Below are 18086 nucleotides of genomic sequence, written 5' to 3'. Positions count from 1 at the left end.
GGTTTTGGAGCACTGACACCCCTGAGCTGTCATCCATTCGATGTCAGAGAGTTCTGCTACCTCATGTGTTTTGTGTGACTGCATGAAGATGCACGTTGACCCAACACAGCATGAAGTCAGCTGGACGAAAAGCATTTTCATCAATGCAACAAACTCATGATTGTCAATAACTTCATCCACTCGTTGTATAATTCTGATCTTTTTACCCAGTCCTCAAAATAAGCTGTTTGGGGAATCTCTGCATCTTTTTGAAATGGAGAAAAGCAGCTGGGAAACCAAAAAGAAGTGTTTAAGACTTACAGCACAGTTGGGACATTTTACATCTGTCAGATTATGCAACAGTTCTTTTTTTATTGGTTGTTTTATGTCCTAGAACTGGCTAACAACTTTTGATGAACTTGTGGGTTGTTTGGTATTGGTTACAATGTTAGTTATTGAATGAGTTCCAACCACTCGTAAATTTTGTTTTTCTGTTTTGTTTTCAAGAAAATGTAGATGAGTCCATGAACAGCTTAAGATGAAGTCTGCATTCAGCATTGCATTAGAGAGGCTCCTATGTTTAAGATGGCCTGTGAGCCAAATTCCTGAATTTTTCCTTTTTAAAAAGTTAGCACTTAACATGAAATACGAATATTAGAGGAATCTCCCTGGTTGTTTTTAGGTCATGCTGCCGGGCTGCACCACGCACAGTTTTTTTTTTTGACTGAGCTGGAAGTGAGCCATGCTCTTAAACATACACACGCGTGCCGTGGGCCTGGACAGGTTTTGTTCTTGTTGTTTAAGCAGCTTCTGCCAAAAAACTAAATGAATGAATAAACTTGACTTTGGACTTCATCCGTCTAACATTTTGCTAGCGGATGTTCAAATTAGCGTGTTCCTTTTCAGGCCTGGCTTCTATTATCCTCGCTGATGGGGGTGCTTTATAGTTGTCAGGGGGGCAGTATTTGAAAAGCACGGCTTGTTTTAATACAAGAGTGCAGCCTCGTGGAATGTGAGGAATTCTGTCATTTATTTTCATCCGTGGTTAAAAATTTGAACTTGGAGCACTCCGAGCATATGATTTCAATTAACGGAGCTGTAAAGAGTTGAAGACACGTAACGGTCAGACACCGTGTTTCGATAGCGCCAGTCTCCGGGACGTGTCTGGGCATGCTGTATTTGCCTCTGCAGGTGAATAAAGGCGACAACTACAACCGGTATCGTGGCTTTTTTTGTTCAATAGGAACACAGAATCTAACTGAGACCCCTCCTCATCCAGGCCCGCCTCATGATGAATCAGGTCTGGGTTTCAAAGAGCTGTTGACAGCAGGCTTGAGGCACTCGGTGCAGGAGGGCTGCAGCCAGCCGCTGAGGACCTCATGTCATGCTGATGTGTAGCAGTTCATGTTCCACTTTGTCGAGGCAGATCAGCCTGCTTGTATGTGACCCCTGACCAAGCTGTGACACTGGGGCTTCTCGGGCAGTCTGCTGAGTAGTTTGCAGAGTCATGGCATTTGCCTGTCTGAAATGCTCCTCTGGCTACCCCTTCTGTCGGTGAAGTAAAGGTGGCCTCAGAGGACAAAAAAGCTACCATGATGCATTAAAAGTATAAATTATTATTTGTCAAGATTGTACCATCAAAAATCTCCATCAATACAATGGCCCAACAACCTCTTGATGCTTCCTTATTATCTTTCAACAGGTGTGTTGCCACTTAATAAATACAAACCCCTGTCTGTATCACTTTGTCCATTCTGTGCTTTGGTAGAAACATGATGGTGTGAGATGGCAGCCTCCATAAAAGAGGATCTGCTCCTATAACGATGTGAAAAGTCTGTAAAAATAAAAATCTTCTTGTATTCACATATGCAAATTTCAATATACCATAAATAGTATTGTCCGTTTCTACCAAGTCTGTTCAACTAAATGTCGTCAATTGCTACACACTCCACTTTTAGGATTACTTTTTTGAATTCAATGTCTTTATTCAAGAGGACAACAGCATAGTTACATTATGAAACGAGGAAGAGACATAGTTGAGATTTTAACCCAGAGACCTACTTCTGAGAATTGTGTCCCCTTAAAATGGGGCAAGTTACTCAACAGCTGGGCTCAACCGGCGCCCCTAATAATTTATTTTTTTTTATCTGAGGGATCTTTTTGTTCCTTCATATGGTTTATTGCTGCTCCCAGATTCAGCAATTACAAACAAAAAGTTGCTGGTTTATGGAAAATGAATTGTGGAAATAATGGGGAATGCAAACCAGATTTGAAATCCCTGACAGATAGTGAAAAAACAGGGAGACTTGATTGGCTGCAGTAGACTCAATAAGTTTTGTGTTAACTTGAATGGAAGGGGTTCAAGTGTCACAGATATTGGTCTATTTAGATGTAAAAGACTGTCTCTGTACTTCTACTTCAACCCCAATAAATCAGCTTTTTTTCCTCAGATTCTGTTTTGTTTTCCCCAAAATTTATCCAAATTCAATCTGATGTTTATCTGCTCTAAATCTCTCTGTTTTATAACAAATACGTGCACAACCTTACACATTACAACAATAACATCTTCTCAACAACATCCTTTGGTAACTCTTCAGAAACAGTTTAAAAAAGTGAAAACAAACACGGGACAGTCTAATGCCTTAGCATTAGCAACTCTGTAGCTTAAATGTCAGCAGTGCGGAAATATAGAGTACTAGAAAATGTAAACAGCCCAGCAGGCCCGCAAAATACTACCAAAACATTTTAAAACTCAATATGGAACGCAGGTCACTAACAGAGGAAAGGCTGAACTGCTGTTTCTTTGCTTTGAAAGAACAGAAACATGAGATTGTTGCTTTTGTGTTTCATTTACATTTGTAGTTTCGCACCATCTTGTTAGAGTTGTGTTCAGAGCAGCCTCAGATTTTAGAAATTCAGGGGTCCTCGTACTGAAAAACATGTAAAATAGATAAAATGACTTAATATCAAGCTGGCCGGACTAAGTTAAATGGAAATAACTCAAGACATAACTTAGCTATTACTTTTTACTGTTCATTATTCTAAAACATAATACAAAAAGTGTGCAGCTTTCCTTTCTTACCTCTTTATCAAAGCTTGTCTCTGCAAACCCAAGTATTGGATCAGGACTTATCGGAAGGTATTAAAATGATAAAAACTAGATCAGTATCAGGGCAGAAAATCCCTATTGATAAAATAAGGACCAGTACATCTGTCTAAGATCTGTAGGCTCTCCTGTTTCTGCGATGGATACAGGGTGAACCTCTCAGCTCCTTTCAGCATGTTGGAAATACACACCATTATACTGCACCATGTGGTCTCTTTGTCCTCAAACTCCCCCAGTCTACAATATCTTTACAAGTCCAACACATTCCCTTTACGCCTTTTTTGTGAGCAGGAAATTTTGAGCCAGAGTTGTTGCTTAAACATTGTCTAAAGCTTACATACGGCTCCAAGCTAGTTGGCTTTGATTTCACTGACCAACGTAGTAATTTGACACAGTGTTGGTGCTGGTCATTCTTAACTTCAAACAACATTTTCTGCCTTTGCTTTTTAATTTAAAGTTATTGGTCACCTTTTTAGAATGCAGTTACATTTAAAAAAAGAACAAAAAAAAAAAAAACATAAAATTGACCCCACAGATATCTCCCTAACGGAGGTTTTATAAAGCCTGAAAGCTTTGATCTTTGAGGTTAAATTAGCTGTTTGAACCATGGCCTCTTAATTCTAGTCACCAGAATTTGTTAAATAAATTCTAAGAAATGGGCCACATGTATTCAATTTTTATTTCCCTCCCTCCCCTGATAGACCATTCATCTATTTTGGCAAACAAATAGAAAGTGTGTTCCTAACTGTCAAAGAGTGACTGAGAGTTTAAAATAACGTTGAGATGAAGTCATGGGGTCAAACTACGCTGTGTGACAAAGAGCATATTGTGAAACAGAACTTGAAAAGCTTTCTTTGGCGTGTTCTTTTTCAATTAGATACAAATTTACATTTATTAGCTTCCCTGATTGCTAAATCAGAATGTTGTGGTCGTATATCAACTCTTAAATACATATTTTCTTATGCTTGCTCTCAAGTTGACTTGAATTATTGCATCCAAATTATCTTTTGGAAAACTGGGCCAAATGGGTCTTTGAGGGGAAATCCATGAGGGATTTTTTTTTTCCATTTTTTAAGATTGGATGAGTATCTTCAAGAATCTGTGTAGCAGGATGTGAAGATCTCAACACCTGCTATAGATTAGCACCCAGCTGTCTCTCTGAGCACTTACTACATGCTGTTACTGTATGGGAGCATGCCCTGCAATGCAGAATGAGCACATCCACGCTTGAATTGTGTGGTGTGATTTATGACTAGGACTTTGGACTTTGTATGAAAGCAAGCTGTTTATCTGAACCGACAACTTTGTTTTGTTCATAGTATAGAAAACATGCATTCTCTAAAGGCGTCACAAACATAATGGTTACATATTTAAGATGAATTATGTAGGTGTGGAGCTTTGAGAATTTGTTACATTGACTGAATTAAATCAGCAAATTTGCGTTAAGCAAACATCAACTTCTATTTGATCCAGAAAACACTGCTGCAGTGTTAACAGTTAAATATCGTTTAAATCATTTATGACAGTGATTGGCCTCCTAAAATGCAAGTTATAAAGTTCGGACACATTCTGAAGACTTCTGAGTTAATCAGTCTGAGTCTTTCCATGTAATGTGTCCTGGCAGGACATTTTGGAGCTGCCCGCTGACTGGAGTCCTGTCTGCCATTTCTCTGTTTGATCCACCCGCACAGTTTGGACGGTGTGTAGATCAGTGGAAAATAAGTCAAAATTTAACAACAATTTGCAACTTCCTCCAATCTGTACAAGCATGAAAAAGATGACTGTTCATCTGTGTTGGTCTCACCCCTGTGTGCTCTGAGTGTGTGAGAGGAAGGGAGGCTGGGGTGCAGGTTCAGGTGACATCAACAAGACACCTGCACAATCTCACCATTTTTACCACCAACACACCACACCACTGTTTTATTTTGATTTAATTTTTCTAAATTTATTTTTGTATGAAAGCACAAGAATCCACTAATGCAAATGCCATAATGAGAGTGGGAACTGTAATTATGCAAGATTTAAGTCCTGAAATCTTATTAATGGTGGAAAAAAAAAATGTTTTTAACGATTAATGTGGTCTATTGGTTTTCTATGTTAACAGCCAAGTTTGGTTGAGAGAGGAAAATTAAATACAAATTTAAGAAATTCACAATGAGAGAATGACATAACAGGTGTAGGGGGTTTTGGTAGCAAGCGAAAGTTTTTAAAAAAATCTATCAAGTGGCTTGATTTTTCTTCATCAAGTTTGGTTTCTAAATAAAAGAATTTCTATGTTTAGGGCTGGGACAATATGCTATTGTCACGATTTGATTCTGTTAAGATTTTGGGGTTGCAGATTCAATTTATTTGCGATTCTTTGATATTTACTATTTTTGAGATTTTTTGTTTACTTTTTTAACACCAGACTGTGAAAAAAGTTAAATGATGATGATAATGTCTACAGACTATTTCAGGATATATATGTTTTTCTCCCACCCCCAGTTATAATAGTCAAAATAGAGTTTTTTACCACACAGGGAAAATCATGATTGAAGAAAAATGATTTAAGGGCTGAGTAAAAGTTCAAAATGTTGTTTTTTTCGACTCTAGTTTTTAGATCCATGTAAGCTAGTTAACTTGAAAGTGTTGATATTTTGTCATGAAACCTGCACTCCCCCATGGCCCCCTATGCCATTCTTTTGCAGTGACTGACGGCTTCCCTTACTTTTGTCTCTGCAGGTTCAGGGGAGGGATGTGGAAAAATCATTCAGCGATTCCCAAAGAAGGACTGGGAGGGAACAGCCTTTCCTCAGGGGGTGGAGATGGTAAGTGCCAACAGTGTCCTGTAAATCAGTGGTTTCCAACTCTTTTTTTTTTTTCTTGTGTACTCCCTGATCCTTTTTGTCATGCCATGAGTACCCCCTCACTCATGTGTGTTGATGATTCTTCAAAAGTAGAACGAAACACACTGATCATTAAATGAAAATAACTTCATCCTTTTCTCTTGAACATTTGATTCTCTGGTATTTTCTTTGTTTAAACCAAAAAAATAATATGTTGCCCTGAATTAAAAAAGTAATACACATAAATAAACCTTAAATTAAATGATCAACCTTGCTTTGTTATATATAGCTCTTGTAAGTTATAAGTCCCCTTTGAAATGGCATTTACGCTTTAAAAATCAGGAAAAAAAACACTCAACAAAATGATATTCAGACTCACTATTGCAGTTTCACTTTTTTTGCCATCAGTCATCTGAGGTTTGCTGAACAAAAGCTGGGGTTAAAACTCTTCTGTTGAGTTTAAAAAAAAGGAAAGATAGACAAATCTGCCCCTAAAAGAGAACAGAAAGGTGACTCCTGAACTTCTGTTTATTTTGCCTCTTTGACCCATAGAGCACTGAAAACTCTGAGTGAGATCTTTGAAAAGAAGTGCTTTGTTGGCGAGTATAATTCACTTAGGTGTCAGACAGGTGTTCCGACTGGTTGCATCATTATTGTGACTGTGGCTCTTGGTATCTGAGGAGCAAACCAATATAACAAGTTCATCGGTTCACAGCAGGAGAAGAGATGACCTCTGAAAAAGTTAATGTGTCATGTGAACAGGTTGCATATTGTTTTTCTAGTTAGTGACAAGTCCATGAGCACCTCCCACATTTTCAGCTCTTTTCTTTGATGGTTGGGAGTTCTTTAAAAAGTGGTACAACATTTTTAGCGTCAGTAAAAAGCCAGATTATACCCCAAGGAATTCTAATTTATCATAAAAAATCTTTTGGGGTATGTGCAGAAGACATTGGCATTTCCTGTTTCAGATAAAGTCATGGTGATTGTTTATTCACAAGTCAGTTTTTGAACCTTTCCTCATTTACTCGTTTGGAAACCTCTTTCATCAGAGTCAGTTTTGTCATCACGTCCAGCCAGATATCTGGTTCCCATTGCTGTTTGTCTCCAACTTCCTCTTCAGGAGTATTTAAGGAATATTTGCTCCTCAGAGTTTGTTCCCTCTGAGCCCAGAGGGTAACCCGCGGCTCATCTGCTCTGCAGGGGGTCTGCCCTTACATGGACATGGACGCAATGGATGGACCAATGTTCTCTTATCAGTGCTAGCAGAGACTGCCAATCTCTGGGGAAACATTAGCAAAGTGACACTGACACAGTACATTAGCCTGTGTTATGTCTGCTTTTGCTCATATTAGCTTCTGCAGATAAGCTTTTAATGACTAAGCAGAATTGGTGAGGGACAGGAAGAGGAAATAACAAAATGAGTTCACATTCCAACTCTTGAAAATTCTGCCTTTCAGTCTTCTTCGCTGGGGGTGGTGAGATTGATAGCCCAAGTTTTTGTAACTCTCTTCAAAAAATGTAACAACTGGTTCCGATCCCACTGATTGACAGTCATGTGAGGCACATTAAGTCATGTTTGGTTGGCAGATTTGAGAAGAAATATTTAATGCATAGCTTTCTTAAAATCATGGATGATTTGCAGATTTGATGGACTGTGTAAAAACAAATGTTGCATGTTTGCAAAAAGAAGGAATATCATGTGTCCTTTTGGAGGTCAGAGGTCATCACCGCTCGGGGTATGGCATGTAGGAGCCAGATGATGCAGGGCAGCAGCAGCAGGTGTACAGGGGCAAACATGTTGAATAAAAAAGAAGGAATCAGTGTAAACATCAAACATCCATCAGAATCCCTGCGCTTTTTTTCTTATTGTTTAAAACTCTTAAAGAAAAAAATCAGATAAAGACATCACACTTCATTTAGCACTGAGATACAGCTTTATTGAGTTGTATCAAAAACACACATTAGATTTAGTTGTTTGCCTCCAGTGATCTATGAATGATATCTTCAGCAATGAAAACTATTTTGTCCACGCTGACATCCCAAAGAGATTTTTTACAATGACTTAGCTTATTGTAATGGTATTTATAGGGCAGTTGAGGACAAGTCAGGCTGTTGTTCCAGCAGAAATAGACAGATTGTGAGTGGGCGGTTTGAATGGCGTGCAGGCGTTTTCCTGTGTAACTCTGGCTCTGTTGGTGGCCATCGAGATGCGAGTTATTGCTTGGAGGCGAGCAGTGGTGTGTCATGAGCCAAGTCATTGGGGTCCTCCTCAGAGCAGACAAATGCTAACTGTGACTGATGGAATACCAAAAACGTAGAAATGAAAGTATTTCCTGCCCAGACAGAGTGTCATCAGAGTTTTGGAGTTTAAATTTTTGCTGGTAAAAGCTTGAAACCAGAGCAGCTGTCTTTAACCTCTTGGTGACTCTGAGGGATGAACCAGGACAAGGTTTGTTTCCCAACATCATCCCTAAGTGTCCTGACATGGTTTCATAGAGTTTAAATATAGCAACACAGCCGCAAGTTTGGCTAATTCTATTAGCTTAGTGTTTCCAGATGTCACTGAGGACCTGTCGACCGGTTTCTTTTTCGGTCCATGTGGGTGTGTACATTTTTTGTATTCCCTGTGGCTAAGCGTGATCCTTCTATGCTTCTTCATTATGTGTCAGCGAGACCTGAAATAGAGACACTGCGGTCTCAAGCAAAAAAAAAAATAAATGAAAGCATGAGGAATGATGCTCCTCACTGAAGGTAGTAAGTCAGAGCTGACACAACAGGATACGTCTAGTGAACGAACTATTTTTGGCTTTACTGCCCGTATTTCCTGAGACAGGGATGGATCAAGTTCTTCTGGTATAAGTTTAAGACTGAGTTTTTGAAGCTGAATGGGATTCATATGTTGACATCCTCAATGCCAAGTATTAAAAAACACCCTAAGGAGTAAGAGTTGACAGAAAAGATTGAATTATTTCCTACTTTGTGGTGTGACAAGCTTTGGTCTGGAGCCAAATGACGGAAATTTTAACTTTGAAGCCTTAATGAAGATATACCAAAGTGTTTAACAGACCCACTGAGTAATTTGCATCTTGGCTCTGTTTAGCGCTGGTATGTAACCCATTATTATTTGCAGATTTTCTCCACTCCATGAAAAAAAGAAAATTGACTCATTTACAAACACTTTAGCAACACATCTGTAGCGAGCAGAGATGAGGCTGAGCACGAAAGATTTTTGTGGTCACAACAGGCCCCCAGCGAACTAAACAGCCACAGATGAGGAATGCACCAAGACAAAGCGTTTACAACTTTTGCGAGGAAAATGTGTTTCCAATTTTTTCAGGCAAGCGATGATGACAGGAACCAGCTCACGTCCTCATCTGTTATGGATGAGCCAGGTTTGAAGATGGAGGTCAGCGCGGTGCTCACCTAGTACATTTCCATCGCTTTGCCCTGCAGAACAACGCCACAGCACACTGTAAACAATCAGGGGTCCTCGAGGCCATTGAAGGAAAGTTTAAAATATAAAAACTACATTAGGGATCAGAAAGAATCAAAGAACTCACAATCTATTGTTTCACCCAGTTTATAAGATTTTTTTTTTCTATAGGAAAGAATAAAAGATGTCTTTTGGAATTTTGAACAGTGATTCAGAGTAAATCATTGACTCCATACTCACAGAGTTGTCCATTCTGATTTTAACCAAACTTTCACTTTGATTAAATACTCTTTAGAGTCTGTTTCAGAAAACTGCACAGACTTTATTTGTTGGCTTTCACATGATATTTCCAGGATAGATTCTCTAGATATGTAAACGTTTGGGTTTTAAAACGATCAGTGGTTATTCTCATGATTTACTGTATCATCTGCATCTCTGAAGGACCCACTGTCAGCTGAATGTGCTTGTTTTTCCTCGCAGTTAAAATTTTCAGTTTGATAAGCAAACATAGCAGCTGCCCTGCAAATTGCCAACCACAGCCTTTATGTTCAATTGGTTGTCATGCTTTGTTAATTTTTTTTTCAATGCTGCACAGGAACGACCCTCATTTCCCAACTTAGATTATTCCCTTGTGGTTTAAGGCACATTTGGAGAAAAAAAAAACAACTCATGACTGTTGGAGCTGTAAGGCTGCTGAGTTTGCCCTTATAATCACAAGCAGTATTTGTTTACTCACTGTTTGGTGCACGATTCTGTTCATCTTTGCTAAAATTTGCTGCTTTGACTCAGCATTTGACCATGATTCATGTCTGGATTTGTGAGTTTCTGCCTCCCTTGTGAGCATTTTTTTGATTCAGCTCCTCTTTCCAACACGCACAGTTTATTTTTTTTTCATTCTTCTGAAGAATTAAAGTCACCTTTGTGGGACAACCTGATTGAAATTTTACTTTTTAAACCAAATCGTAGTGACTCAAGCTTTGGAGACACATGTTTAAAAACCTGCCTTTGCAACTTACAACAATTGCCAGTAAACTGAGCCGTAAATTTTTACCGCTAACTTCACCTCAATTAAACTCTCATGCTTTGAATTATAACAGAGTGGAAGCAATATGCCTCCACTTTATTGGATGTTTTGCTCGTTGCTCTTTGTTGCATGAAATAATGGAGTACATAAAACAAATTGAGTTAGTTGTTTATAGAAGGTTAACTTGATCTTCTTCAAACTGGCTTTTTTTTATCTCTGTAAAAAAGACAGTAACTGCACAGAATATAACCGTTTCCTGACATTTCACCTACAATATTCAGCAACTTTTTTGACTTGCTGTTTTTATACAATCTTTTTGTTTTTTATTGACCATCCAAAAATCTATATGACCTGCTTTGAAATCATTAGATAGCTTTTCATCAAGTGCCTCAGTTTGATGTTTGAAAGGTTTTCTGTCTCCAGTGTGTACATTACTGGTCAGCAAAGCCAAATTTTATAGAGTGCACAATTGCTGTGACCTAACGGCACTCAGAGAGGGGGGGCAGAGTGCGCAGAAAAGCGAAAGTGAAAGTTAAAAACAATCCGTGAGCGAAACAAGCGAATCACCGAAGAGAATTACGTTCTGACAACTATAAAACATTTAGTATTCTGTTTATACTCAGATGATTGCGATATAGCTGTTTTATATATCACGTGCAAAAGCCTGCGATGCACAATATTTCCCCCAGCCCTAGATTTATGTGCTCATGACTTGCATAAAGTTTTACCCAGCTTCCACATTGCCCCAAAAGATAATGATGCCTAGATTGGATGACCATGAAATTGCTGTAAAAGGCATGTAAAGTGTGTGTGTTTTGTGAAGTGAGATGTCTTGACGACTTTGCCTGAGAGGTCAAACACATTCCGAAGCACGACAAAGTTCAGTGTTGAACATGAGGGTCAGTCCATTACAAGCAGCCTGCAGACGACAGCCTGACAGCAGACTCACCCTGTGCTGTCTCCACTGCAGTCAGGATCCCCAGCAGGAAAACAAAGTCCTCTCCAATGACATCAGTGTTAACGTTTTTAAAATCATGTGTCTAGGTGTTGCTTTTATTACCTGCAAGTTTGAATTTGTACTAAAAGTTAGGGGGGGGGGGGTCCATACATGGTTACATCTTTTCCCGTTTTGCTGCATTTTTTGCCTAAAGCGATAATTTCAGGAGTTTCCACTGTGGCTCAATGAAGAAAAGCTGTTGGAACATATATTGGACATTCCAGACTATAAACGCTTAAAAATGTTTTAAACAAATTGGGGTGTTTTTTTGTTTTTTTAAAGCCCCTAGTTTGCAGTTAAGGATTGACCTTTGTGAACGCTGCAGCTGAAACATCCTCATAGTATTTGTTGGTTCCAAAACTTTCCATTTGTTGTACATTGTCTGTCCCTGACGTATTTCTTAGTTTGTTTTCAAAGTCTCTAAGTGACCTGTCCTCACCTTTTAAAAGGCCTGTGGCATTTTAACCTTAGGTCGTCTACAGTGAAAACAGTGTTGCAGTCACTGTGGGGGAGATGCTGCAGCACTGAACAATAGTAATTCAGTACTGGTTCAGAGCAGCACACAGTATGCTGTGTGGGTTTTCTCTTCCTGTAAGCCAGCCAGGCCAGAAGAGTTGTTCTCTGACCACATGTCGTGCCGGTCATTTACTTATTGGTCCCACTGCTTCCTCAGAGAGTTACTGGTAGCCATGAAAAGTGTGGAGGAACTCACTATACGATAACAGCCAAAACCAAGGATAATTGATAAGACTATTATACATCATATGTAGCCTTGGTGATTTCAGCTTTCTTGTTCCCCCACAAACCCCAAAGTATTCTCCATAATTTTCACCAAATTCTATTTTACAAGCCACACAACTGTCAAATGATGGTTGATGGTGAACCAAAGTGTAGTCTCCAAAATAGGCCCTCCACTTTGACTCACTTTGCAGGCACTACATCACTTCTCTGACATCAAGAAGTCTCATCACCAACCTGTCCTGGGGAGAAAATTCTTCTTAAAACCATTGATTGGGATTTCAAGAACATTCTAAGGAAAATCTTCTTCTCGGGTATTTGAGAGCATACTCACATGTTTGAGTTATTGTTTGTGCTCATTTCTAAATGACATAAAAAGTGTAAATTTTGCCAACTTTTTGATCAGTTAGGAAGTGTAAAATATCAAATTCTGACCATAAACCAAACTATATTTTAGTTATAGGATTGGTTCTCGGTCCCAGCTTGATTTTATTTCTCTCCCCCAACATTTCCTTCTACTCTTTATCGGTTATACCTAATAAAGGCTAAGAATCCTCAAATCCTCTGGAATTGATATTTTGTCTTATTGTATTAATTGTGGAAACCAAAGTGAAATATAGTCTCCATCTGCTCAATTTGGCAAATTTAAGGAGACAATGTACTCATCAAAAAGAAGAAAAATGTATCGATTACTTTGGTGCAAAAAAAAAAAAAAAGACCAATTTGAGAGTGAGATGAAAATGAAAGCATAATAAGTTTCAGTATCTAATACTGATTGTACTGTAAAGTGTAATAAAAAGCCCACTGCATCACAACTGACAAAGGCACTTTAGGAGTATGTCAACCTACACTATTATGTGATCTCCTTGGACAAATATGTAGGAATGGGTACCGAATTAGGTACTTTTAAAGGTACCGACCGGATTCTGTCAAAAGTACCAGGTACCGGTTCACGTAAAATCAAAAGGTACCATGTTTAGATACCTAAATGCATCCTTGTGACTGTGAGAGAGTAGAAGAGTAGGTGATTTTCCAGGCTGGACATGAACACAGCATTGCAAGGTTATATAGTAAAGGATAAATATGTTAAGTTGAAAAAAAATACATATTTTATTATTGAACAAATTGATATTTTTCACCACATGAACACAAGAAAGTACTGAAAATTGGTACCGTTGAGTACTGGTACCGATTGCCAGGTACCGGGTATCGGTACAGTATCGTTTCAAATGTGAAAGGTACTCATCCCTACAAATATGTGTGGCCCTGAAATTTGAAATAATTTCTCTTGGGGCTCAAGTCCCTCAAATGCAGAAATTTGACTGAACTTGACCAGACTGTAAACATTTTTGTCATTTCTCTCGTCTAGAACTTTGACCAGTTGAACTCAGTTTTTCACTCAAACCCTTGCTGTTATTCAGAACGTGGCTTGCACTTCCCGGAAGGATGTTCAAGTTATTCAGAAACTGTGTTAACTGCTGGTGTCACTTAGGTGAGTTAGATGATATCTGGAGTGGCTTATTTCAGGAATGCTCCCTTTATTTCCTCACCATAGATACTTTCATAATGACCTCACTCCAGTTTGAGCTGAGCCTTCAGGTTTAGATCAGGATCAGTCCAGTTTAGCAAAGAATCAAAGAGGAGTTTATTTATCTTGCCTTGTTCCCTCAGCAGGCCACTGGATAAGCAAGTCATGACACAGCTTAATGGTATTAGTCAGATAATGCACCCTTGGTGAGTCAGTTTCAGGCTCCATGCCAAACCAGGCTCATGAAAGAATGCAGGCTTATTGTATCACTTGATGGATTGACTGAAGTGACCATAGCTTGACATGTCGCGCTGCACGTCGGTGCTCTGATATTTGTAAAACTATGAGAGAAAAGCTAAACAGTGCATTCCAGATAGCAGGATGCTGCTCCAGCCAGGGGGGGAGAATCAGATCATGTGTTTGTCAGGAAGATCCACACATGAGTAATCAATGCTTCGTGTGCCAGCGAAGCTAAACACATCAGGAAACAAAGCTGGAACTGTCAGGCATGCAGGACTTTCCATGTTGAAAGGCTCACCAGGAAATGGGAATACACAGGATGAAATGAAGGCTCAGAATACACAGAATATACTTCTCACTTTATTAGGTACGAAGGTGTTTCTTTCCTTGTTGTCCGGGCATTTGCACCCCGATGGGAATTCTATGATTTCCAGTAAATCCAGGTCTGACAGTTACAAATAAAAACTCCCCCTTCAGACAAACAAAACACAAACGGTACTAAAACAATGACTGATGACCATCGTGTGCGGCCTGCCAGGAGCTGAGCATAAACATGTAGCTGTGAGCTGGTGCCAATAGCCAGGTTCAGAAAGGTCCAAGAGCAAAGTTTTGGGATACCCCGGCTTTCCTTTGAATTTCCTCTCATCTGACGAGCTGGCTGGCTCAGTGCATTCCTAGCTACTGGGAAATACTACTGTGTGCAGTAAAAACAATTTACTGACAGAGAAACTGGCTGGAGTCATACTTAAATTCATGCAACCTAGATTTATTTACTCACTTAGTGCTTTTGTTCTTAGAATCTGTCAAAGATTCATTTTGTTGGTCTCCTTTTTTTTAGTACCTGCAGGTTAAAGAAGCAACAATTTTGGAACCAATTAGCTATCAATTCAATGTTTGGAAACAACAACCAATATTTTAATTTTCATTTTATCAACTAGGCTTTCTTGGTCTTACTGATAAATTTCTGCAAACTAATAACTTTCAAAATAGACCTTGGCTCAAAAAGGTCAGGCACGCCGATCAAGGTCTCGTTTCACTACAGAACATCCTTTCCTTTCGGGCTGTATCATCTAAAGACAGAACCAGAAGCATTGTTTCCACATTATCGTTTTTAAAATAAAGTGATTATGGAGACAGATCCTGTCAGACTATCTTCTGTGGTTTTCCAATCGTGTTGTTTTCAGTTGCCAAATACATCTTTGAGGTAATATTCATTTTTTGGGGGATGTCTTGCACCTGGATGTGTTTATTTCTGGCGGATAATAGTTGACTATCTCAAGTGTGTTTCTCTTTTTGTTTGGTTTTCTGCCTCTTGTTCTGTAAACCTTCAAATATTTTCAAAGGAGAGTGACTTACACATCGACCCACCTGAAGCAAAGACATATCAGGTGGCCCAGTGTCCCTGAATAGAAAATACCTTACTGTGATGGTTGGATTATAACTCAGTAGATCATACATAAGTTTAGTAAAAATGAAAACTTCATGCATGAAACTTCTGACACTGACATGTACGGGATGTTATCTTTACCCTGAAATAACACATAGAACAACTGTAGAGCAACTGCTCTTGTGGTTTGAGCTGACATTAAGGAGCAGAAGTGAGACTAAGGCTGATGGTGAACACTAAGTCAGTCTGGGCCCCCACGAGGCGGTGGAGGAAGCACCTGTTCCTCCGTCAGGTCATTATCAGCCATTATCTTTCTGTGCTGTAAAGGACGGTGTGACGTAGAACAGCCATTGTACTAAACTACAACCTCAGGACAAAGCTGTTTACCTTGTGCTTTCATTCATCACTCCATGTGCTCACGGCTGTTTTGATGTTTTATGTTTACTTTTTACAGCTGGAATATATAAAAAAAAAAAAGATTTACTGGCAGTCAGCTGACCCATAAAAAGAAAACAAAAACAAGACTGTGTCAGTGTGGTACTGATATTACCAGACAAATGATAACAGTTCGGCCTTAAACTACTTTGAGTCCTAGAGAAATTCAAATACTGTAAAATACAGACGGCCTTGGATATTGAGCATTTTGAAACAGATCATATACCTTCAAATAGTTTTTTACTCAATTGACCAATTAGGGAATTTCAACTGGTTATCAAAGAAGAATATTCAATATTTGGACAAGGTACAACTGGCAGCATGGTGCTGAAACAGCCTTCCTTTACATTTCCTCCTCATTTTTCAACAATGAGTAGTACATTAGCTAGTTAGAAGGAGGAAGGAAGAGCCTTTACGTAAGAGAAAACATGCATGAATGTAGAGGACAGAATTAGCAGAAAGATAAGATGTGCTGCTGTGTTGTTAAGGAAATTGAAAATTAAGGATCCCATCACCAATTTAATGTTCTGCTGTAGTGAAGAGAGCACACTTTTCATCATATAGTGTTAAGTTTTGTTTACCTCTGGTCGTACCTGCACTGAATAACCATTGTGTAGCTATACATTGTCCATTGGAACCGACCAAAAACACATGGGATGAACGATAACCCAACATCCATTGCTTTAGGATTATGCTTTCAGTCTGAATCGATGGTTTAAGTGCTCATATTGCTCATGAAAAGATGTACAGCCTGGTCACAGTCATGCAAATACAAGTGGAGTGCTTGAAAGCCAAATGCGCAGCTGCAGGTAGTCGAGGTTTGGAGGCCAGATGTGACCCAGTGGAAGGTCAAATCTGACTTCATGGTTCTTGGTCAGGTCAGAAGAGTAAACTTAAATAAGAAGCAGCCCAAGTCTCTTAAAAAAGTGAGTAATAAGTTGAAAAATAAGCACAAGCACTGATAACTTTGGGAGGCGGGGTAACTATTGCAGATTACATGAATGGGGAGGACAACTCTGTCATCTGTTACCCGTCTGTGTACCAGTAAGAGTCCCTTATGTAACAGAGAAGGTCAGTTATGTGTATTTGTAGTAAAATAAGGCCCAGCGCTCCATCTTGACATCATCTCTTTGATAAAGCCGAACTATTTGTTTCATAAATATTTATACCGAGCAAACCACTAGTTCCGCATCCTCACTTCCATGTCCTGTAAGTGTTTGAGCTCCGGGCCACGTAGAGCAGAAGTAGGACAGCCATGTTTGTGTTTTTCAGGCATAGTTGTCACGAGTGCCAAAATCAGAAGATGTTTTATTGTCCTTTGGTGTGCATTCTGATTTGGATCTCTCTCGATGAATTGTTACGATGTCTGTAATATTTTACAGCTTGCTGGCTGCTGGCTGGAATGCGTTGTTTTTTTACATGATCCAAAGTCTGCCTAACCATGAGCAACAGAAAGTGATAAACACAGTAGTTGGTCTTGTTACTTATCTACAAACTTCAGCTGAATTCATAATGTTTTACTGAGCAGCGGCGTGTGTATCAAAAACAGATTTTTGTTGAAGACATGACACTCCTACAGGGGAGTCAAGAAACATTAAATTCTGAAATAAAGGAACATTGGAAACTCTACCAAATTAGAATTAAAAAAAAAAAAAAAATTTGGAACACGTCAAATTTATGAACATTTCTCCTATATTCTCTGTCTTTGTTGTAAAGAATAATGTGGCCTCTTACATGGTTCTTGAATTTTGTCTAAAAAGTACAGTGTGCTAACAGACTGTAAAACCATGATGAACCCAGTTGTGTAAGCAGGCGGGCTGACACACGGCAGTCTGGGTATTCCTTAAGCTGAAGTCATTGATTAATTTTGCTTTAATGCCCCAAGCCTGACATGTCTTACTCCTAAAGCTCTTCTCACTTAAGTTTTCACAGATGCCGTCACATTTGTAGGAGGTTTTATTAAATCATCTCTCTTCCTTCTCAAGTGGTTTTAATATTAGTTTTACCGCTAGAACCTGCTATAAAACATTGTCGGGAAAATCCATGGACTCCACTTGGATCCTACAAGGGAATTTTTGTCCTCTTGACAACAGCTTTTGTGATGATCTAACTTGTTTATTCTTAGAAGATATGGTGTTTGTTAACCAATTTTGACCAAAACAAACACTATGACGGTTCGTTTAGAATAGTGAATGTCACGCCAACTATGATAATCACACATGCGATTCAAGTTTGGCTTAAGAAGTAAGGGTAGAAGAGCAGGATGAATTCATCGGACAGAGGATTGATTCAGGCATTGGAATGTCCGATTCTCCGAAGAGTCCTTTTTTATTTGCCTCTTGATGAATTTTTTGTTTTTGAGTTGCATGTGGAGAAATGATGGTATGTTTTTAA

General features: G+C 39.0%; 1 protein-coding gene across 4 annotated transcripts in view; it reads left to right on the top strand.

The window, feature by feature from the left end:
- The window catches only part of sbf2 (SET binding factor 2), a 92701-nt gene that overhangs the window by 10311 nt on the left and 64304 nt on the right, over window positions 1-18086 (top strand). For all 4 annotated transcript variants that reach the window (XM_074665869.1, XM_074665868.1, XM_074665867.1 and 1 more), the window contains exon 2: window positions 5807-5892. In XM_074665869.1, coding sequence (XP_074521970.1) covers window positions 5807-5892 — 86 coding nt within the window. The remainder of the gene's footprint in view (window positions 1-5806; window positions 5893-18086) is intronic.

This window comes from Halichoeres trimaculatus, unplaced genomic scaffold, assembly GCF_033239565.1.
Source record: "Halichoeres trimaculatus isolate MK-OKI-2021-1 unplaced genomic scaffold, fHalTri1.1 fHalTri1_scaffold_3, whole genome shotgun sequence".
In the NCBI taxonomy this organism is placed as follows: Eukaryota; Metazoa; Chordata; class Actinopteri; order Labriformes; family Labridae; genus Halichoeres; species Halichoeres trimaculatus.
The sequence above is the reverse complement of the archived record's forward strand: the minus strand, read 5'-3'. Positions and strand labels throughout refer to the sequence as shown.